General features: G+C 40.1%; 1 protein-coding gene across 10 annotated transcripts in view; it reads right to left on the bottom strand.

Annotated features, from left to right (window-relative positions):
• Nucleotides 1-280: 280 nt before the first annotated feature.
• The window catches only part of dtnbb (dystrobrevin, beta b), a 35236-nt gene continuing 11681 nt past the window's right edge, over nt 281-23835 (bottom strand). For 4 of the 10 annotated variants that reach the window (XM_018663451.2, XM_018663450.2, XM_018663453.2 and 1 more), the window contains exons 11-20: nt 17181-17255; nt 13305-13395; nt 11291-11379; nt 10393-10506; nt 8108-8204; nt 7728-7748; nt 6169-6328; nt 5110-5199; nt 4844-4897; nt 281-4152 (exon numbers count right to left, since the gene is read on the bottom strand). In XM_018663451.2, the coding sequence (XP_018518967.1) occupies nt 4127-4152; nt 4844-4897; nt 5110-5199; nt 6169-6328; nt 7728-7748; nt 8108-8204; nt 10393-10506; nt 11291-11379; nt 13305-13395; nt 17181-17255 (817 nt within the window). In that variant the 3' untranslated portion in view covers nt 281-4126. Of the gene's footprint in view, nt 4153-4648; nt 4673-4833; nt 4898-5109; nt 5200-6168; nt 6329-7727; nt 7749-8107; nt 8205-10392; nt 10507-11290; nt 11380-13304; nt 13396-17180; nt 17256-23835 lie in introns of all 10 variants that reach the window. The other 6 variants (XM_018663456.2, XM_018663455.2, XM_018663457.2 and 3 more) reach the window with 6 other exon arrangements.

The following is a 23835-nucleotide window of genomic DNA, read 5'->3' as shown; positions in this document are numbered from 1 at the left end:
AGAGCCAGTTATAGTGCTTCCCAAGCAAAGAATCACTTCCAAACCTCCATATGCAACCAAACTATTGACTTGGGTACTGTCCAACCACAAACAAGAGCTGTTGTCCCACCCTTTTTGTAATCTGATTTTTTTTCTTGTGAAAAGCTGTAGTATTTACTGAAATGTTATGTTCTCTGAAAGGTTTTTGTTTTGTGAAATGTACTTACAGTACTTGGATAAGTGTTTGGTTATGATTAATAAAGAGAAACACAACACTAATCATGGCACAACTAGTCAAAGACATATTTTAAATCTTTTTAATATATCTCACATTTGATTTATTTACAAAAGACAGTGGCTTTGTGACATAAAACTATGTTTTGTAAAATCAACATGAGAAACAAATATGTACCAGAAGCATAACCATACAGAACACATACATAGATAAATAACATCAGGGGAGCATTGTTGTCGAGGTTTGTCCTCTTTGCACATTGTCTCTCTGCAAACAATAAAAGGATCACAATGTATGCACCTCTGTATGACCGGCTGTGTTTTATTTGTATTACCCCGAGTTTGGTCTGACAGGGTATACAGTATTGCCTCCGCATTGATTAAAATGACATCAGTGACTGTCTATCAGTAGATCTGGAATGTTTACTATCTTTATTGACTATTAAATGCAAGTTTTTTTCCAGCAGATTCCAGCAGTGGAAACTGTTAAATGTGAACATCTCCAGGCATTCTGTGAATAAACTATGGGCAACAACAACATACTAATGCAGATATACTTTGATATATACCTGTAATTTGTATGACACACAATGTCTGCAAACAGTTTGGCACAAATGTAAAGGCTGAGCATAAGTTTCCCCCAGAACACATTAAATAACTGAATAAAATCTCTACAAAGTCACAGACTAAAACGCCGACATAAAGGCTGACAGATCGTCTTATTTGCTGAATGTTTACTTTATACAGCACTTTACAGAACAGCTACAGGCACAAACTGAAAGAACAAAAAGAAAGCTAAGTTTTGCATTCAAATGCAATGGCCAGAAGGAAGGGGAAGACAGTAATTCCTTAAATTTTTACCTCTGCATTTCAATCATTTCTGGACCTTTTCAGCTGAATAAAATAAACTTTTTTGACAGCAGTGGTCACAGAATTATAAACGGTTCATATGTCAGTTTTTACAGCTGCTTTATATGAATTAATATTTGGGCAACTATGCAAATGTAAGTGTGCATGTGAATCTGCGCTTTGACAAACTCATTACAATGACTATACTCCACTAATACTGTAAACCAGAATAAGAACAATAATGATAACATAGAGCAGAACAGAGAACTGAATGAAAACATCACATTTAGAACAACAATAACAGAGGAGCCTCTTTTTGTTCTTTTTCTTGACACAGTGTAACAGGTTGCTGAAACCTTATACTTAGCTTATATGATAGGCTTACTGTACAAATCTCTAAACAAAAACTTCACACTTCCTGTCAGATTTGACCTTTTACTTCCACCTGAAACTGCTCCCAGACCTTTATCACATTGCATTTACTAAAAACCAGACATAGCTCATTTTTAATTTGAGATGAACAGCTACCCTGAAGGACAAGACATTGAATCAGAAGACAAAAATGTAAAGGTAACTTAGACCTGATCTCTGTCTGACTCAAAATAAACTTCCTCTGGTCGACAGCTACCTCTGTAACAGACAAATCACCTTTGCTTTTCCCATGAAAGACACAAATTCACATACAGACAAACTATACCCAACAACATGCTTCACCAAATAGCACTTCAGAAAAACTTCTCCCCTTCTTATAATCCACATTCTTTACCCGGAATTTAAACACTTGCTGTTGTTTTCCTCTGAATATTTAAAGAGTTTCATTCTAAAATGAGACAAATTGACTGCTGAGATGGAGACAAAACCTCACAACAAATCTTACAATCTTGCCCACATGATATGGAAATTTTAGAATGAAATCCTTCATTTTAAATCATTACTGACCTTTAACCTTTCTGTCTGTGGCAATGATTTCTAATGATTAAAGGACATTACCACCACATTTTTCCTAGAGTAGCTCTGCAGTCCCTGAGCACCTACCATCATTGCACATAAACATTTTCAATATTCCTTTCTTAACTAAATAAAGCTATCAAAGCATTTACTACTTGCTTACAACTACCTTACATCCTCACATACTGTACAAGTGTTCATTTTGTGACTCACAACTAAAACTCAGTGCCTAATTCATTACTATTAAACATCCTGAGGTGCTTCCCTACACTTGAAACAATAAATACTGAGGCTACCAGCTAGTCTGTGTATTTTGGAAGGAGGCACCGTGCTGCGTTGAGTGTTACAATGCCCTTCAGGTGGTTCAGTTAAGTTTTCATTGGAGGAAAACAATGAGGCTTGGCTCATTATTGTGTTTAGAGTAGCCCCTTGGTTTCTCTTAACCGCACAGCCCTCTTATTTGCAAGGGTGGCTCTCTGAGAGCACAGTAGCAGCAGTACAGTATGTGACTCACTGAGTGTGTTTACATGCTCATTGTATTCTGGAAACAGGCTCATATTTTAAAGTCAGTATTGGGATCAGATGTTGGTTTGTGTTGTCATACTGCAGTAATAGATTCAGTTGGACACAAGAATAGACATAATATCAAGCAGTCACGCTTATTTGTTATCTTGCAGAGTTAGATGAGAAGATCAATACCACTCTCATGTCTGTAAGGTCAATGTGAGACAACAGCCAGCAGCCGGTTAGCTTAGTTTAGCATACAGACTGAAGCTGGGGCTGGCTATATTTCGTTTATCTGATCATAAAATGAAGTGTAGAAACAACAGATTGTGGTTTTACGGGCGGTTATCTTGCCTGACTGGCAACCTTTGTACAGATTTAAGATATAACTTGTTAATTATTGTGCTTTAGTGGTGCTAACATAGATTTTATTGACTTTGGGCAGAACCAGGCTAGCTGTTTTCCCTGGTTTCCAGTCTTTGTGCTAAGCTAAACAAACTTTTTAAAAATTGATTAAAAATGTATTTTTTTTTTTAAATCTATAAAACTTCATAAAGTGGTTTTAAAAAAAATTAGATTTTTTGTTTAAACTAACTCTGCTTAAAATATATCAAATGGCGACATATATTGTATGTTGTACATGGTCCCTTAAAAAGAAAATTAGTTTAAAAAAACAACCCTGGGACAAACAGGGGCATAGCTTTAATGCTCAAAACAGGGAAACAGCTAGTTTAAGGGTTAAAAATCAACCTATCAGCACCTCTAAAGCGCACTTATTAATATTTTACGTCTGTGTTAAAAAAACTCTCTGATCTTCTAACAGAGCCAAGCTAGCTGTTTCCCCCTTGTTTCCAGTCTCTACACTAATTAAAGCCAACTATGTCTTGGCCCTAGCTCACTGTTTAATGGACAGACATGAGAATTGTATTGATCTTCTCATCTAAATGAATAAAAATGTTGAACTGTTCCTTTAACTGAGACTGCAGCATGTCCTGACTAACCTCAAACTTCAGCATCAGAAAGTGGATGAGCAGTAAACACACTCAGCATGAACTCTGAGGCAGGACACTTCTGACACCCCAGCTGTCATCATAAACCCACAAAGAGCTGGCATAGCATGGTACAGTACCTAAACCCAGACATGAGTGCAAGTTCATGCAAAAATAAAAATAATTAAAAAAAGGAACTAAAGAAATACTAGCGCTAATCATACAAAAGCAATGACAGGGAACATGTTGTGACAGGAGGTCAGCTCCATGTCGGGGTGTCCCCAAGGTCATGTGTTTACAGTATTTTTATATACAGAATGACCTGCTGCAATGGAACAGTTGGGGGAGAAAGCACAGCAAGCCATTCCTTAGCAGTCATGAGGGAAATCATTGGGTAATTACAGCAGTTTTTGTTTACAGGACAACACACACACTCGCTAATTAGACACATCTTGCTACCTGCAAGGTGTGAAGAAACAATTTTTTCACATAGTGAAATCCTGTTAGATTACAGCATGCATTACTCTACGTGCTAATGCCAGGGGGGTTGTTGTTGTTGTTGTTACGGAGTCTTCCCAGTTGATGACTGTATGTCCTTATGGGATGGGATGTTGTTCTCTCCCTCAGTGCTTCTGTACTCTCACTGTGCCTGGATACACACACAGCAGAGCAAATTTAGTGTTGCTGACAGCCTGCACAGCCTGGATGAATTAGTTAAAAAAAAAAAAAAAAGTATAAATGACTCTGTGGCAATGTGCCACATTGCTTTGCTACTTTTGGATGGAGGGTTGCAGCAGCAGCCCATTATAAAGAGCCAAACAAGTATATTATTGGCTGCTAAAGTGCCATGCAAATATTCTGCTGCAGCCAACTACAGACCAAAAAATGAAGAAAACAGTGCAGTCGATATTAGTTATAGCTACTAATTTTCTAAATTAATGTACCTCAGGCAACTTGTTTCTATAAAAGCCAAGAACGACCATGATTGCAGTAATTTCATGTTATCACATTATCTCAAGGTCATGAGTTAATTATCCTCTAATCTCATAATATCAGTAATTTTCTTGTGATAATGGTTAATTATCTTGTTATCTTGAGACAACAATGCTGTATTAATTAAAATATTAATTAATTATAGTTCCTACTTTTTGTTCTTCATTCTGCTTCAGCTGAAAAAAAGAAAGGAAATATTGCATGTTTATGTTTTGGCTTAATTTAATGATCATCATAAATAATTCTGCGTTCTGTTTTTGAGTGGCATACTGTATGTTTAATATAGTACGACTGGTTTTGAAAGATTCAATGAGGCAACTACTGTATTGGCATGTACCTTTACTGACCTCTGTCCCCACCGTTCCTCATGTTGGTCTCCTCTTCCTCTCCCCCGTCATCAACTTAAAAAGTAAAACCACAGACCACAATGTTTTTGGTTCTGATGTAAAAACTCAAAAACGTAGAAGGAAACATATCAGGAGCAGGTGTAAGAATGACAAAAATTCAGAGGAAGATTAGTTTTTTAATAAAGACCCAAACCCAGGAAATGAAGGGAAACAAAATCCAGATGGTAAAACAGATTTATATCGTAGAACATGTGTTATGGACTAACCTGAGTGGAGCTCTTTGACCAGTGATGACATGGTGTTTGTGATTGAATCAGCAGCAACTAACAGATCATTCCGAAGATTTCTAGGTACACCTGGAAACACAGACATTTAAAAACACATTAAAAACACATGCAGTTGCTAATTCATATATGAAATAGTACATAGGCATACAAAGGCAGCTGAAGTGTGCACTATATTGTATGAGGTCTTTGACAAGTTTCTACAATGAGATTTATTTCCACGCTAACATTAATTACTCAGTATGTTACACATTTTCCATGAGTTCGTAATGTATTGTTATGGGAATCTTCTGTTCAGTAAAGCACAGAGTCAACGGTTGTCTTTCTGTAGGTTTAATTCTTACATTTGCAAACGGACCCACTGTACTCCTCAAGCATGAGACGCACAATGAGTACCGAGTACAATAGATTACAGGTTAAATGGAAAAGAAGCAAGGTTACGTTCGGAGACGAAAAGGAAAACATCTTCTGAAGACTACACAACAGTGCAGCTCTGAGAGAAAGGCGTCAGAGATTACACAGTTATGCAACTCTGTATCGGGCCCCGTCCTTGATGGGGTGAGGTGCCCTGTGAGCTTATTGATGTGGAAAAGTACTGAGCATATGATATTTTATAAGGCACAATTATACAAGTACAGATTATTGATACAGATCATTAATAAATCACAATTATCATGAATCATTTGAGAATTTCCAATACAATTTCCCCCTTTGAGCATTCTATGCTCACTAATTACCATTACTCAAATCACTATTATTTATTAACCTTAAGATTTAGTTAGGATGATTCAAACAAGAGTACATTACCAAGTTGATTAAAAATAGCATTGAGGAAATTTTTGTATGTGAATTACTCAAAATTAGTATGAAAATTACTATTGAAGAATATCAAATCATAACATTCTCTCTTATTCTAATCATTAGCTCAAATCATTATGAAAAACACAGTAAATCAGAGTTGATTTTCTTTTTCTCATTAAATGCATTATTGTTTCTTTTCTTTTCTTTGTCTCTTTTTTTCAGGTGTTGGTTTAGACTCACCCTGAGCAAAGGCCTCCAGCACATCCCCTCCCACCCCTGCCAGGCAGTCCTGTGGTGTGTGAGTTGGGGTGGACCCAGCCGAGGTGGAGCGTATGGGCATGGGCATGGAGCAGCCCGCACCGTGACTGGGGGAAGAATGAGGGGAGCCTCCAGACTGGGACTACAAGATAAAAACACCCATGATAGTCAGGGTATCATCAACAAACTCTGATATTTACTTTACTCCTTGACATTTAGTTTAAGTTTTGTTTACTGACCTATTTAATCTGTCAGTTCTGAGAGTCTGGGAACAGATGTTTCAGAGATAGCTCAACATTTTTGGGAATATGTTTCTTGTTGAGAGTTAGATGAGAGGAACTATACCACTGGCACTCAGAGCCAGGCTAGCAGTTTCCCCCTGTTTCCAGTCTTTATGCTAAGCTACACTAACTGACTGCTGGATGTAGCTTCATACTGAGCTAAAAGGCAATATACCTGTTTTCATGACTTTTTTGTTTAAAAGTCTCACAGTAATTTGAGTGTAAGTGGCCTCAAACATGTTTATGATCTTGATTTATATTATTAATATGGTGCAAAGAGACTAGTTAACCAGTGTTTTTAAGCATTTATCTGTTATATTTGCAGATATTCTGTCATCAAAGTTAATATCTGGTTTTATTTATTTTACATATTGGATACTCTTCCAAGGGCAAACCTTTAGTGAATCTCAGATTCTGATAAAAGCTTAAATTCAATTAATCTTTTCATCAACAAAGCCAGTTCTGGAACAACTGCGTTTCAGTGGAAGATGGCATATTGCAATCACAGATTGCAGCTTTGAGAAGAGATGCCCTTTTTGCTATTAAAGGTGACTTCATTAAAACAAACACAGACACAGATGTGACCAAAAGATCTTAATCCTTTTAGGGAGAACAAACAAAAACAGCGGTATAAAGGCAAGAAAACCTCCTGGTAATCCTATACTGGCTGGCTATACTCTGTGTCTCTATAGTGCACCTTTACTGCATCGAGGGGGTAATGAGAACCATGTGTGGGTGAGCGACTGGGGCCTGTGCTGAGTCGGGAGCTATATCTCACAGAGAAAGGATCACTGTGTGTCTCTGAGACTAGTGCAGGCCCAGGTCGATGGCTCGGAGCCAGGCAGCAGATGGCCAGCCAGACTGCAGTCACATTAGACGGGAGGTTGTTAGTGCCGATAAAAGGAACAGGTCCCTGACATTTGGACTAAGAAAAACACAGTTCTCTCAACTTGTTTGGACCATGGACACAAGAAACCTGGTTTTAAAGATTGTGTCTCTGCCTATGGCTTTGAGCTCTCTAATATTGCTAGCGAAGAAGTGATGCCGTAGCCTGGATGAGAGGACCAGATCAGTGTAACACTGTTAGATAGAGGAATCCTATCATCTTTCCTAACATCCCTCTTAAAATCTATTACAAAAACTTCCTTCAATCACATCTGTGTGAAGGGGGGGGGGGGGGTACAGAGGCATTAAACTAATGTAAGTGCTGTGACTAGGGCCAGGTATTGAGCCTAGCAAACTGAATTAAGGGCAACTTACAGCCTGCTTCTGCTCCTCATCCTATCAGCCAGCAAAGGTAAGCAGAGAGAGAGAGAGAGAGAGAGAGAGCAAGAAGAGTGAGAGCAACAGAATTAAAGCAGTGAAAGAAGAAGAAGAAAGGGATTTCTGCATGCACCATATGGCACATTAACATAACTTAAGATTGCTGCAACATCTTGTTTAATTAAACATGTCAGCATCTCATTTCATCAAACATGCCACCGAGAAAAGAAAAAACCAAGTTGTGTTAGATGTATTAGCAAAGAGCAGCAGATCTACATTTACCGTGTATGCACCATCTTAGGATATTAATACTGATTAAGAGGCTGTGTCATCCCACTTAAACAGATAAGTCTCCTAAGCAAAGGTGATTGCCTCACCTTTAGCAGCCTCATGAGCCCCTCCAGCTGCACCATCAGCTCCCGCCTGCTCTCCTGCAGGGCTGACATGCGCCTCTCCAGCTCGTCCTTCCTGTGTCTGTGGCAGAGGGAAAGAGTTGAAGGATCCATTTAAAAAAAGGATACAAGGTGCTACTTGAATGTGACAGTAATAAATCACAGAGCAGGTGCTCCTGATGCCCGGGTTGACATAATAGGGCTTGCAAAAAACATTTGTGCTTTAATTAAGCTGTGTGCCTTGATTGTGTGGTGAATCTATTCCTTGTACGAGAACAGTTTGGGGACACAAGGTTGCAAATTATTTCAACTGTACATGTATTTTCTGATAAATCCTTTTGCAAATACCTGCAGATAGGAAGTGCTTACTTTGTGTCTGTGAGCCAAATTCAATGATCAGCAGCAGATACTGAGTGTTGAATGTACATAAAGGTGTGGAGTCATGTAGCATTTACATCATGCCTCTGCACTGCACTGGTTACTCCTGATGCTTTAATTCCAATGTTAAAATATCTCTCTAGAATACCTGCACCAGTGTTACTGCCACAAATACATTCACTGCCACTACTGAAAAATGTGAAGTTTACTCCACACCTGGTCCCCTTAAAGTAGGAGCATCAAACTCCCAGGAGTGCAGCTCCAGCCTTTTATTTTATAGTTGTCACTTACTTTTGTCCTTTGTTTAGCAAGCCTGCAACACTGGAGCATAAAAACATCTTTTTTCCACCAGATTTAAAATTCAGCAAGCTGCTAAATGAACCCAGTTGAATTACTGGTCAACATAAACGCTTCACGTTAGACCAGCTGAACTCTGATTTACTGTGGTGCACCAAAATATCTCTTAAAGAACATACAACAATGACCTGGACAGTTTAAAGAGAGATTCACAATTAATTAATTACTTTTCACTTATGCATATGCAGAACAGTCTGACAGGTACAAGGGAGAGGAGAGGGAGAGACTAGTTGCTCGGCTTCAAACTGCATTAAATTCAAATGTACTGATTGAAAAAAAAAAAAAAGGATTTTGCATTTTAGTGAATGTCCAACTGGTTCCTCTAGGAGAGAAAAACTTGGTCATCAGAGTCTGAGATCCTGTGAGGTGGTTTAGTATGTGGTCTGGTGATGATTCTGGCATTTTATCACCCTCTGGTGTTCATAGTGTGTAACTACATTTTGAAAAAGCCTCAAAGAAGCGTAGCGATCGTCTGTCTGTCTGGAGTCGTCCTATCAGAAACTCACAAACATCTGCAGACTGTAAACATCTCTGCTCTGTTCTGCATCCCCGAGCTGGATAAAGGCAATATCAGAGACATCCAGCCAGGCTCCAAACGCAGTCCACAGGCTGTGATAAAATAGTCATGACTTGATAATATCCTGGTCTAAAGCCTGTGAACAGGGACACAGTAACTTAGAAAAATTATCCTTGCAAAACTTTTTTTTTCCACCTGGAAAAACTTTTTTCTTTTCACCTGTTTCCACAGATGAATAAAAAGGTAACTTAGAAAAATGACCCTGGCTTTTTTCACCTGTTCCTAAGTCGTAAACACAGGAGAGAAACCAGTTTAGATCAGACTGAGAAAATGGATCATCTGAATTTTTTTCTCTCTCGCCTCTCAGGGCTTCCATACGAACAGACTTAATAAGCTTAATAATGCTTCCAAATATGTTTAAATTAAAACTGGGAGGAATAATAACTGGAATAAATGTGTCCTCCAGTCATATGAATCAGTTTATTTTACTGTTGAATTACTCTGTTTTTAATTAGTTTCTTCAACATGTCAAAGAGTTAATGTGAGGATGCTGAAATAAAAAATATTAAATCCATCTGCTTTAACTATATATTGATGGGTAGCATATAAATTATGTTATGAATGATTAGATGAACATAAAATTTTGACACGATTGCTGACCTTAAACCTTACTGCTGATTCATTATTTAGGGCAGACCAGACAAACAAGGAGTCATTCAGGGCATCAAGTGCTGTAACAAGTCCTCACAGGGTGAGTCTCTTCCAAGAACTGAACCCAAGGGTCTCAGCGTCCTGCCAGCATGATAAATGTCCATGCTGCTAATTCAAAAACACCCCCTTGAATTAGGGAGACATTATTTCTACTTGAAGAATGAGTTCAGCCTACATTAATACACCAGCCCTGCAGTGGTTTTATGACTTGATTTTCAGTAATATATCGCTCTGTCTTCCTTTCATTGGGAAGCAGAAGACGACGGCTCTCTTTTGAGTGGTGTAGTGGCGGTAGCAGGGATGATACCTGAGGAGCCGCAGTTCAGTCAGGAGTGTGGGGTTCTGCTGGGCTTTTTCTGGAGTTGGCTGAGAGGCCTGTTCATGCTCCAAACGCAGCCTCTGGATCTCCTGGAGGATCTCCCTGAGTAAGTCAGACAACTAGTTAAGTATTCAGCAGTGGTGGAGGACGTACTGAGATTCTTTAATTAAACTGAAGCAGTGATACAGTAATGTAAAAATACGCAGAAGCAAGTAAACTCAGAGTTTCAGAGTACTTTATTATAGAAATTAAACTGCCGGGTTATTATTATTATTACTGTTTGCACTAACATTTAGTAGGAAAACAGATCTTAATATAATTTTAAAGGAGTTCAACAAAATAGTTCAACGTTTTGGGAAATAAGCTTCTTCACTTTTTATAGCGTTAGTCTCCAGTTCACTGGTTGCCTGGCAACCTCATAATGATATGTGACCATCCATAAAACCACAGCTTGTTAAACAAACAAGATAAACCGTTAATTAGTGAACTTCAGAGGTACTGGTAAGTTGATTTTGGTCAGAGCCGGGCTAAGTGTTTACACTAAGCTAAGCTAACCAACTGCTGGTTATAGCCTTATATTTACCAGACAAATATCAGGGTGGTCTTACTCTCAGGAAAGCAAATAAGTGTATTTCCCAAGATGTTCCTGTTCCTTTTACTGTTCAATATTGTGCTTGGTTGTTGAATCTGTATTTCTATGTCTATATTTTCTAAGATCACATGTTTAACATGCAGAATTTGCAAAGTAACCACTAAGTACAGCTGTCAGAAAAATGCAGGGGAGTAAAAGGTCCAATATTTCGATGAGTAGCTACAGTAGTAGTAGTAGTAGTAGTAGTAGTGGTAGTAGTAGTAGTAGTAGCTATAGTACAGTCCTGGATTGTACCTGTTTTTGTTCTCCAGCTCTGCAATCAGCTGTCTCTGCTGCTTATTGGCATCGAAATTGAAGCTCAGATCTGTTGGAGGACATTGTTGCTGAAAAACAAAATTATCATAGAACAGCATTAACAATGGTGCGCAAACAAAAGTAAAACACCAACAGCTACCTTCTGACCACAGTGAGCAGTAATGACACTCTGCTGGAGACTGATTGTGTTTCTGCATAAACAGGGAGCCATTTTAGGTCAGCGCAGCTTCCCTTTATCCTCCCACATTACACTTAGACTGCAAAGTAGAAATCCAATCATACCTGAAGTAACCCCACACAAACTCTTTCATCCCCTAGAATCAAAAAATACATATTGTTACAGAGAAACACAGTATTTGTGGTTGGGATGTTTGTCTCCCCAAGCCACTCAATGTATTTACAATAACATTTACAAAATTTACAAAAACAACTCCTCAGCAAGGGAAACAGTTAATACTGACTAACTTCTTTATTAAAACAATGTGATTTTGTTTAGATGCACTGTACACAAATACGCCAGGTGCTCCTCTGCTGTATTTCTGATAACGCAGCTGCTTAAAGCAACAAAATGTGACTTTGCTGAGCAGCAGCAGCCTCTGCAGCCACCAGTGGTTATTAATTCTGTTGGGCTCTGAGTCTGAGTGGTTAAGCAGTTTTCATGTACAGAAAAGAAAAGCTATCAATTGCTTGACCAGAGCCCAAACTGCAAAGTCCCACTCACTGAGCTGAAACATGACAGAGCGGTGTTTATTCGACAAACACACCACACTCCCTTTAGAATTCTTGATATTTACAAAGTTTCCTCGCTGGATATCAGAGATGAACGCTGGTTTTTAATGACTTTTTAACTGATCTACAGTCCAGCATTACTCTTGAACTTGTTGGGTGAGGAGTTTAAGCCACTGACTATGACTCAGGGAGATTGTACCTGCTCACCAAAGTTACACAATGCAAAAACAGGTGTTCAAGGTGCAGAGTGGGAATGACAGAGGCTCTAATCTTCCTATTACAAGCCAGCGTACGATCAAAATGATTTTGAAGCTGTTATTTTTAGGGTAAAATAGTTACATAATGTTGTTTTAAGGAGTGTAAACTGTACTTCCTGTTGAAAAATGATCAAAAAAGTAAAACTTCTGGAAAATAAGTTACATCATCTTTCCCATCCCCCACTTTTTATGGCTGAGTGCTGCACAGTTCGACTTGTGAGTGTGAGTGGTCTTTAAACTCCAGCCACAATGAAGTGAATAACAATAACTTGTCAAAGCATTAAATGTGAAATGCAGGTTGACTGAAGTCCACCACGGGCATTCTGCGAGAGACACTCACTGTGGAGTTGCCTGCCTCGGCTGCCAGGCGGGCAGCGTAAACTGCAAAGTCCCACTCACTGAGCTGAAACATGACAGAGCGGTGTTTATTCGACAAACACACCACACTCCCTTTAGAATTCTTGATATTTACAAAGTTTCCTCGCTGGATATCAGAGATGAACGCTGGTTTTTAATGACTTTTTAACTGATCTACAGTCCAGCATTACTCTTGAACTTGTTGGGTGAGGAGTTTAAGCCACTGACTATGACTCAGGGAGATTGTACCTGCTCACCAAAGTTACACAATGCAAAAACAGGTGTTCAAGGTGCAGAGTGGGAATGACAGAGGCTCTAATCTTCCTATTACAAGCCAGCGTATGATCAAAATGATTTTGAAGCTGTTATTTTTAGGGTAAAATAGTTACATAATGTTGTTTTAAGGAGTGTAAACTGTACTTCCTGTTGAAAAATGATCAAAAAAGTAAAACTTCTGGAAAATAAGTTACATCATCTTTCCCATCCTCACTTTTTATGGCTGAGTGCTGACACAGTTCGACTTGTGAGTAGTGAGTAGGTCTTTAAACTCCAGTCACAATGAAGTGAATAACAATAACTTGTCAAAGCATTAAATGTGAAATGCAGGTTGACTGAAGTCCACCACGGGGCATTCTGCGAGAGACACTCACTGTGGAGTTGCCTGCCTCGGCTGCCAGGCGGGCAGCGTAGCGAGCGATGAGGCGGTGCTCTTCGTCTAGCCGACTGGGACTCTCCAAGACACTGCCCAAAGTCAAAGACAGAGAGCTACATCACACACACATACATCTTATATAAGTAGAAGGAAAAGTTTGTATAGTCAAAGTGATTATATAAAAGAATTTGCATGAAAAAAAACCTTTATAATTGAGGTGACCTTAATATATGGCACTTGGCTTTGACTCTGGTGTTGATGGACAATCTGAGATAATTGGTCGTAACAATGAAGTGAGATGGATAAGAGAGAATGCAGCATGCCAAATGCATTTGTGACTGTGCCAATGCCCGCTCTGGCCATTTCATCATTGACTGGAAATGTCAAATACGGCACGAGACTTTAAATGATCATGGGCGTGGCATATGGCGCGGACAGATGACAGAACATATGCTGTCCTTTCTCGACAGGCGGCCTGAAATGAGGAGTGAAGGAGAGCTGAAATGGTGCTGGGTGCTATCTAACTCTGGACTGGAGAGTGAGCGATGATTAAGACCATTAAACACAATCTGGCTTCAAACACACTGCATCAGCAGCCATAGACCCTGCAGGGTTCACTACCCGGGCCCCAAAAAAAACACTGCAAACCAGCCTTTTAATCAACATTTGTATTAAAGTCTTATCTTTCTCAAAGCAAGATTAAAAAAAAAAGCTGCCAGTGTGATGAGATAATTTTAGCTGCCCCGGCTCCTACCTCGCTTGTTTCAAGGGTTTTCTTATTTCAGCGATGATATCTTAAAATACTCCGCAGATCATTAGACTTGTTTCAAGATAATGTCACCTGACTCATGAAAAGCCCAGCTGATCTGCACCAGGAAGTCACAAGCACTTGCTGTGAGGAGGATGTCAAAAAATGTCTTTTTAAATAGAACACTTTCTAAATAATTTACCGTCTTGTCCTCAGGCTGAAGCAGAAGACAGAGCCTGAGGTTTCTCGCAGGATTAAAAGTACGTTAACAAACATCAAGGAGCTGCTCGGGTTGGCTCAGGAGAAGATGTGACCCTACATGTTCTTTTGGAGTTGGACCCCACGTCTGGATCTTCAGGCTATCAGTCTACAAGAAGCCGCTCCTGGCTCTGCTTCTTCAGGGAGTTTTCCTGGCAACACCTGATGATCGGTGCCAGGTTTTGGACAAAGATGCATGAACTGCCTTGAAGCCCTCCTGAGCTGGCATCTTTCCCAGGTATTTTTATTTTTGTCGCACATGTGAAGTTTTTTTTTCCCTCTACTCAGACACAATATCCCAGACACCACTGGTCCTATTTCTGTTAAAAGTGGGTACACGATGCTCTTGAACGCTGTGTTCTGACCGGCCTTACGACACTTTAACTAAAGGTCAAAACTTTGAGAGGGCAGAGATCTGAATGTTGGAGAGGTGAAACATTTTGTTTCTAACTGCAGCATTCAGGCAAATGTTCACTTTTAAACCAGACTGGTTCATAATATTATTTTTATATAAATCTATGGTATACTGAATTTCTCTCTTGCATGCACAGACCCAATCTGCCAGAACAGTATCAGCCCCAGAATTGACCTTATTATGTGTATTGGCCATGATGTGACAGATCCACATTAAATACAGTCTCTGTCAAAACATTATCTGTGTTTCACCTGCACAAAAATCATCCCCTCTATCTCATCAAGCTCAAGACAGCATTCTCTTTTTTATTAAATTTTATCTTCTGCCGCCGTGGTTCTGCATGACTAACAGGTAATAAATACCGCGGTGTTGGTTCGCCCTTGGAGGACCAGCCAGTGGTGAGCGATTGTCTACGAGCGAGAGCGAGGTGGGAGGGAGCAGATGCCATGTCAGCAGAGCAGACAGTATCAGAGAGCAGACTGTGATGGAGGCTGGAAGCACAACATGCACGGTTTCCCAGACAGAGTGCATTCAGTTTCAATTCTGCTCTGACACACAATCATGTACTGTATTTTTTTTTCTTTCCCTTTGATAAAAAGTGGAATATGAAAGGGTCAACAAACAAGGACGGCACTGGTGCTGCCTTTCAGTGTGGGGCTCTTGAACTGAGGCAGAGCCACAAGGAGCTTTGCATTATTCAGCAGTGGCATGTTTGACTCATAGGCCCTTCATGTGAACGCAGGAAGGCCAGTGCAGGGTAATTATTACAATAGATTAACATTTACAAACCAAATGTGACACAGAGAGAGACCCTGGTAGCCTCCTGTTCTCTACAACCAAACCTAAGTGAAACCTGCTCCTTCCCTCCTCATTCAACACCTTATCTACTCGTATCCAACGCAGACTATTTTGGAAGCGTCACGGTGGCTTAACGCAGCAATTTCTGCCCTAAATATGGCAGCTTTGTAGTTGTTATGCCCCCCCAAGGCAACAGCATCCTCAGTGCATGACATCCTCCCGAAGCAGTTCTGACTCACAGAGCAAAATGTCAAGACAAAGGTTATCAGGCTTCTTCATTACTGCCACAGTGAAACAAACCTCAGGAGAGCGTCGCCTCCCGCTTTGTACACGCCACAACACGTGATGTCTTCCACTGACCTCCACGAGATCTGGACGCGAGGCATCGTTTACCGCCTCGGGTGTCCCTATCTTGTCAGCTTCCTCCAAACCTGCTCTAATCTTGATGCTGTCAGCCCTACGGAGACGAGGCTGCACTGCACAAAATGTTCATCTGTGAGAGAAACTTCATCTAGTATTGATTGTTAGCATCTCATTTTTCTAAATACGAAGAGGAAAACTGCCAGCAACATTAGATGATTACACTTTATCCAAAATGTTCTAGCGTGACGTAAGAGAATAATGGCATGACTTCATCCCTTTGCAAGATTTTTATGATTAAAACTTCACATTTTAATACTCTTTCTTGCTGCGATGGACATTTTTTGCAGTGTGCGTGCTGCCCTTCGGCTGCCTGGGTCCTTGGTGTACCAGCGTATAATAACCCAGCCCAGAGGAGCACAAGTGGAAAAAACAGCCATTCAAGCTCTTTCTGAATCCTCCACCAAAGCCTTTGTCTGGATTCCAAACAAAAACCCTGATCTTAAACAGGGTGAATGGTCACACCTCTATTATACCTCTACTGTGGACTGTGACGTCTCTTCCCTTCTAATGTGTTGTGGGAAGCCCTGGGTCTCTGAGCAGTCCTATCTTGCAAACACAATTTGCCAGAAAGATGTGATAGAGCGATACAGTACACAAAAGAAAAATTCACCCAGCACAGACCTGCGGGACAAAGTGCAGATACATTACAGCTCCCTCAGAGTGTTCTCCATTATCAAATTCACGATCACAATGGTTCATTACCACTCTGAGTAAATAATAATAGAGGTGGCCTTTAACTGAGAGGAGCTCAAATGAGAGGACAATTAAGGCTGCTTTCACGGGGCCCTCGCCTCTTATCTGTTTACATGATAAGGCTCCAATTCTATCATAATCTATTTGTCAAATCAGCCCTTTAAGTAGGAGTGCTCACATATCCTTCATGACAGCGTAACAAATTTTCCTCTAAAAATACACTCACAAGGGCATGCTGCTCAAATGCAAAAAAAATGTGTGTCAAGTGTGAGGGAACAAATAACATCTGTAGATTTGTTGCGCTACTCTTGTTATTTCCACTGATGAGTGAGAATATGTCACCTATTCTGAGCACAGACGGAGTTCTGTGTGATTAAAAGGACTTGTTTTGTGTGTGTGTGTGTGTGTGTGTGACTTAAACTGACATTTTTGTCTTTTGTAAGGAATACATTAGGGATAATAATCACAAAAGTTAACCTAGTTCTGAGGAATAATCTGAATAATAACTTCAAAAAGACATTATGCCTGGGGGTGCTTACCTTTTGGTGGGAGTAGGTGCCCCAGAGGACATGAGCATTGTGTCGTTCATGTTGTTGGCCACTGGTTTCGGCTGACTAAAAGACAAGATTAGAGGTCTTTAATGCTACACTGCAGAGGCCTGTGGTGCTTGTCACCAGGGAATGGAGGAGAGGGCATTTGCATTTTATTAATATTCATAAATCAGCGATCCTGACTTCAATTTAATCCAACCTTACAAAGGAGGGTAAGAGGGGAGTGCGGGTGGTGATCACTGCAAACTACTGAGCGTGGTGCACAAAATGGGCAACACGTTGTACTCGAGTTAACTTAAAATTGTTTGTGAAATAATTGACTTTTCCGGGAACAGCTATTTAGATGTTTTTAGGCTATTAGCTTCAACCTAATTAACATGAGCAAACGCAACAGCAGCAGACAAGAAATCTAATTAAACTGGAAGTCTGTGAAAAACGGGGAAAGGTGACATTGTGGGAGGTAATTTGTGCGAGTAAACAAAGCGATGGGGTCCATCTGGCGGCTGAATCAGTGGCCCCCGACGAGCTCGCCAGAGCCTGGACCACAGAGTCTCATTAACGGATCAGAATATCACGCTGCACATCTCAGGTGCTCTCAGCTTCACACTTCAGCCAGCACGGAAAAAAAACAGAACGGCAGCCTCTCACGATTGCACTTCATTTCCATGTCTCTGTAGTTGCATCCACTAAATCTGCACATAGTATCTCTCTGTAATTATCAGCCTTGATTCTATTGTAAGTGACTGTTTTATTTAAAGCTCTCATTATCACATAAAAGGCAAAGCACTGAGCAGCATTGCATTGTGTCCTATAATACTTATTTGTCCAATCAGCTTTTTTTCTTTTTTTGGCCAAATCAAACTATTTATATCCACATTGTGCAGAGTACTGTTATCAGCATGAAGCACAGAGCATTTTTTCCTACGGTGCCACAAAGTGCCTCAACAGCACACATAGTTTTTTGTCTGTATCTTATTGTGCTCCTAAAAACAAAACAGAAATCAGAGCAGGGAAAACTGCACAATTTCTGGATTGCTAATTGTATTCAGATAATTCACAACGTTATTTGTTCACAAACTTAAGTACATATTCCCTGCATTAATGTGGATGCTCGAGGGGGTTTGCATGTTCTTTTTAAAGACGTGCTGCAATTATTGATTCATACATTTAAATTTCCCTCTAGACTAGCCTAACAGATTCAAAAGAAAACCATGGACGGTCGTCCATAAGTAATTCATCAGTTCTAATTTTTAGTTCCTAAGGCAATCTGCACAAGCACAGTCCTGCTAATTCTTATGTTTCATGCAATAAGATAATAACAGGAAAAGGAAAAAAGCAACTGTCACTCAACCCTGCACATGTTGCCCTGTAACTCTCCTTCAGAAGCAAATACTCCCAAGTTAAAACCCAGTACCATGTGAAAAAGGGCTCATTATGTGACAGTAATCCACCCCGGAGGTGAGATCCAGACAGAAGACGAGACGCGAGGCATGACACTTACCTCTGTGAGGAGAGAAAGCACCTGCCTGGCTGGCAAAATACATCCAACTGCTGCTGTTGCCAGATGCCTAACCTGCCCTCAACTGAGCAGGCGAGCATCTCAATGTACTACACTGCTGCTGTCTCCAAGGAAACTCGGCGGTCACGTGACTTTATGACGACGTAGATTTTCTCTCTCTCTCTCTCTCTCACACACACACACACACACACACACACTTTCACTCTCCCTCTCCTCTGAAGCTCTCTGCTCTGACTCTGTCTTTTCACCTCTCTCTATCACACTTGCTGGAAATTAGGGAAATGCCATTTACTCAAAATACCTCTATTGCGAGCTCTAAAAAAAGACACAGATCTACTCTCATCCCTTCAGGAGAAAAATGAGTAATAAACTGGCCTCTACAGTCTATACTATAACTGCATTTACACACTGTATCTCCTCCCTTTACCTTCAGCGAGTCACATAAGTCAAAGCTCTTCACAGCCATCGTTCTATAAATAATCATCAGTCCTTTCCAAGTACACCAACACCACTCCTGTGGAACAGCAGGGAGCAATAAAAAAGAGCTCCTTCTTACGTAAAAGCCTCAGAGTAGCCGTATTTCATTTCCCTCTAAAAATTTGGATTAACTCTAACAGGCGTCCTAACTCATTCACATCAGTATCTGCAGCCCCTGTGGTTCACTGACTGAGGAAATGTTGATTAAGGACACACACACACACAGAGAGAGAGAGAGAGAGAGAGAGAGAGAGAGAGAGAGAGAGAGAGAGAGAGAGAGAGAGAGAGAGAGAGAGAGAGAGAGAGATTCAGCCAGTGTCCTAGAGGTCAAACGGGAGTGAATTGACATAACATTTAAGAAGTAAGAGATCAAAGTCTGCAATGCGCTAAGCCTCGTTCCACCTGCGTGCAGTGAATGAAAATGCACCACCCTTTCCTTGCACTTGGCAGTTGGCAGAGGTTCAGCGAAAATTAAGTCTGGAGGTGCCTTCGTACACACGCATTCACCTTATTTCTGACAACGACGGATGCATGGCTGCTTTCAATCGCCCTCAGCCGGCTAAAAATAATACACAAACATGAAGCATCCTCTCCTGCTGGCAGCGGTGCTCCTGGTTCCCTGTGAGGCTTGTCAGTACCTTGGCCATAAAAACCCAATGGATCATGCTCACAGAAAAGTGAATTACATGCCTGCTCTCTCCAATTTTAAAGACACTGATGGAATTTGCATTGACCCGGAGAATAAAAAAGATGTGAAACAGAGGAAGGCATTTTAAAATGTTAAGGGATTTCTGGGGATTATATAGAGAGTGGAAAATTGGTTGCTAAATATTAAACATGGCACTGAGAATCTGACGCCAGAGTGTGTGTTCCAAATTAATGCAAAGTAAGGTAGGGTGCATATTTTCAACTCTTTAGACTATTTCCGTCTTTTGGCAGAAGCGGTGCTAAGTCTGAAGGTAAGAAGCCGTATCATAGATTTAAAGTTCCTGAGACAGACGGTGCATCCCGAACCTATAACTCCCCTCCAAAACACAAATCCCCAAGAATCTCGCTGACAGTTTGAGTGGAGGGAGAGAAAAACCTACAGCTCAGTTCGCTGTTAGTCTTCGCTTTCAGATGCAGGTAAATATTTCAAAACAGTATCAGAATAGCTGCACTTTGTCTGAAGACGACGCGAGGAGGTTGGACAACTGGGAGACTCATGTCCGTTCGATTTGGGAGTTTTGATCAAACCTGACGCTCCAGCCCGAATCTGCCATTATTACTCACTCACAGGCGCTTAGTCGGCCCTCACATAAACAAACACACACCTGAGAGACCACGTTGATGGATGTCTCCTGGTGTACAACATGAAATAACACCTCTGCGCAGACAGCATTCATCAGGATTGGCAACGAGCTGCACTAGTTTTAGAACACCAACAATACATTTCTGTCTCTCTCTGTTATGTATCATCAATAAAATGGAGTCAATGTAGAATAAAATTTGAGCTTTGGCAGTTTTCCTGTGACTAATGATGTGAGGGATCCAGTTTTGAGGGAAGATTTCTGTAGCCAGCAGGGAAATCAACATGGGAACGGTAGGCAGATAATTACTGTATTCACCCATAATTTCTCTGAAATCGACCGTTAACAAATGGGAATTATTCCATTAGTGCCAGTTTTTCTGCCTTATGCCTCACGGCTACAAAGACTGCAGAAGATTTACAGTTGGATTTAAAGAAATAGTTCACCTTTTAATGAACTATGCTCATTTGCTCTCAGAGACAGATAGATAAGAGGATTGATGCCACCCTCAGAAATAAGATAAAACTGTAGCCACAGCTGGCAGCCAATTAGGATGGCTCGGTGTAAAGACTGGAAACAAGGGGGAACGGCTAGCCTGGTACTGTTTGAAGTTGCAGTCGCATCAGTAAACGTCAAGCAGGAGTCGAGTCTCAAGTCCCCAGAGTTCGAGTCTGAGTCCAAGTCTGAGTCATCAAAGAAGAGCCAGAGTTGAGTCCCTATTACCTGACTCAGAGTCTGAGTCATCAGGGTTGAGTCTTAGCACTAACTGTTACTAATGGTACGCACATGAATCCACACACAGGTTGGTGAGTACACTTACCTGGCCTTACATGAAACTGAATCATGTTACAGTATTAATGCTGTCTCCATCTTCTGAATATGAATGTGGTCAGTGCTCAAAGTTGAGTTACAAGTCCTGAGAATCAGGACTCGAGTCAGACACGAGCACTGGTTCAAGGTAACAAAATCCACCTGCCAGCTTATATGTTGGTTGTTTAATCTGTACAAAATCCATACTGTAAAAACAACATATTATTGATTTAAGAGGGCTTCTTTGCAGAAGTGCCCAAGCATTTAACAGGCATTTATAGTTTTTACACTTTACTTTTGGTATAGTTTACTAAACAACTGGGATATAACATTTAAATTAGAAAGCTAGTTATCTTAAGAGGTGTTGGGAGGCAGATTTTGTTACTTTTGCTGGCTTTTTCCCCTGTTTACACTAAACTAAGCTAATGTTTCCTGACAGTCGTTATATATCTAATGGAGAGACATTTGGTTGTGAGAGTATTTTGTACTGATCTTCTCATCAAACCCCCATATAAAACAGACTGTAGGTATACTGGTATACTGTAAGATGCTAATTAGTGAGCTTTAGAGGCGCTTGTTGGTTGGTTTTTATCACTGTTTGACAGAGCCAGGCAAACAGTTTCCCCCTTGTTTAAAGTGTTTATGCTGGTTGAAGCTTCAGTGGTATTTATCCTCTCATCCTTTAAATGCAACAGTCTCATATTATGTGTAATATTCTGAACTACCAAAAAATGAAATCTGTACACTTGCACCTGTGTGTGTATTCTGCTGCAGATACACATATTCTTTGAAAATGATTTGCCAATTTATCTGTTCCTCATTGTGAGGACACACACAGTTAAATATGGAACCAAAATTGAGAACAGCAGTCTCTGATGAATACATATTTTGAAAGGCTGTCAGGTTAAAACCATCTTTTCATTGCACGGTTGATGAGAGGCACCACTTAATCACCACACACAAATAAGAAACATGAATCCATCTGGAACCGCAAATAGCCTTTTCTTGACATCATCAAAGACGCAGACTTTTGGTAGACAGCTTCCCTGCGTCAGACATAACAATAGAGATGGAGGGACATACAAACAAGTCTCAGGGGTCAACAGTCACATCCATTATCCTAAAAGTCAGTGAACACACAAACACAGTGCCACCAACCTTGAAATGCCATTTGCGAGAGCATGAGAATGCACTTAGTCCATTAAAGTCTTAAAGGAGAACGTAACAAGAATTTTCTCGAAGTTCTACCAAAAAAAAAAAACTTCCATTTTAGAAGCAAAACAGAGATAAACATGTATATTGTCTGTTAAATAACCGTTAGAGGAGGAAATATTTAGATAGAAACACGTCTGAAAACTGCACCTAACTCTAATATCACAGTAGGAAAAATGTACATTCCACACTGTGTGCAATAGACACGAGATGTATCCAAAAGCTGAGATAAAGCTCAACCATATACATTTTATCTTTATAGCTTTTTGTAAAATTTATAGTGTTTTGTACTCTTCTGTTTCCTGCTCTCTTCTGTAATCTTTGCTTTTTTTGGTTTAAAATCAGATCATTTGACCTATTTGGGACACTAGTAGTTATTTAAATGAAACCATCTGAGAAGTTTAAAAGGAGAAATATCTGCTAATAGCCCACAGATATCTGAAATGTGACAGGGGCATTTTTTAAAGGGGTCACAAGCCAAATTGGTTGGGAATCACTGATTAACTCCTTGACAATGCATTGATTTTTATATAGGCTTCTCATGTGGGTTTTTTTAATGTAAAATCTTATTTTGAAAAGTAACTAATATCCATAGCTGTCAGATAATTGTCGTGTAGCATAAAATGAAACTACTACAACTACCTCAAATACATATATATATACAGTAATTGAGTAAAAGTGCTTTCCACCATTGCAAATAACTAACAGTAATAAAAAAAGAAACTCAAACACGACCCTTCAGTTCATGGAAAAATCACTCATAGAGAAAGAATTACAGCGAAAGGCCTTTGTGCTACAAAATCCTTTACAACCAAGAGTCCCAAATGGACAGAGCTCAATATTCTCGGGGCCTCCATCATCTAAAATAATCAACATCGTAAAAAAAAGAGAAAAAAATGACATGGATTACTGCTCGCTGAGGGCACTGGAGAGACATAATCCAAAATAGTTTTAGCCACAAATTTTATTTTAATCAATATTAATCTACTTGTGTGATGTAATTTCATGCTAGACAGCCTATACCGCGCGGGGCTAATCCAATCGCCTCATCTCTCAGTTTGGAAGAAAACATCCGGGTCGACAGTTTGATTCTCCACGTCGTGATGAATTGTAAATTTATGCAAATGTAAACTTCATCTTAAATGCATAAGTTTGGGCACAATGCAGAAAAATCTCTGCAGCCAGTGGGCAGAGCCTGGGCTGTGAGAACTGATTCAGAGATGATGGTATCTATCACGCAGTAAAACAGGAAATCATGCTGATGTATTTACGTTGTGTCTATTTTTCTTGGCATTCCCTGAGCTGCTTTCTCCCCCGATGATGTAGCTCACTATCA

The sequence above is a fragment of the Lates calcarifer genome, linkage group LG19 (genome assembly GCF_001640805.2).
Source record: "Lates calcarifer isolate ASB-BC8 linkage group LG19, TLL_Latcal_v3, whole genome shotgun sequence".
Taxonomy (NCBI): Eukaryota; Metazoa; Chordata; class Actinopteri; family Centropomidae; genus Lates; species Lates calcarifer.
The sequence above is the reverse complement of the archived record's forward strand: the minus strand, read 5'-3'. Positions and strand labels throughout refer to the sequence as shown.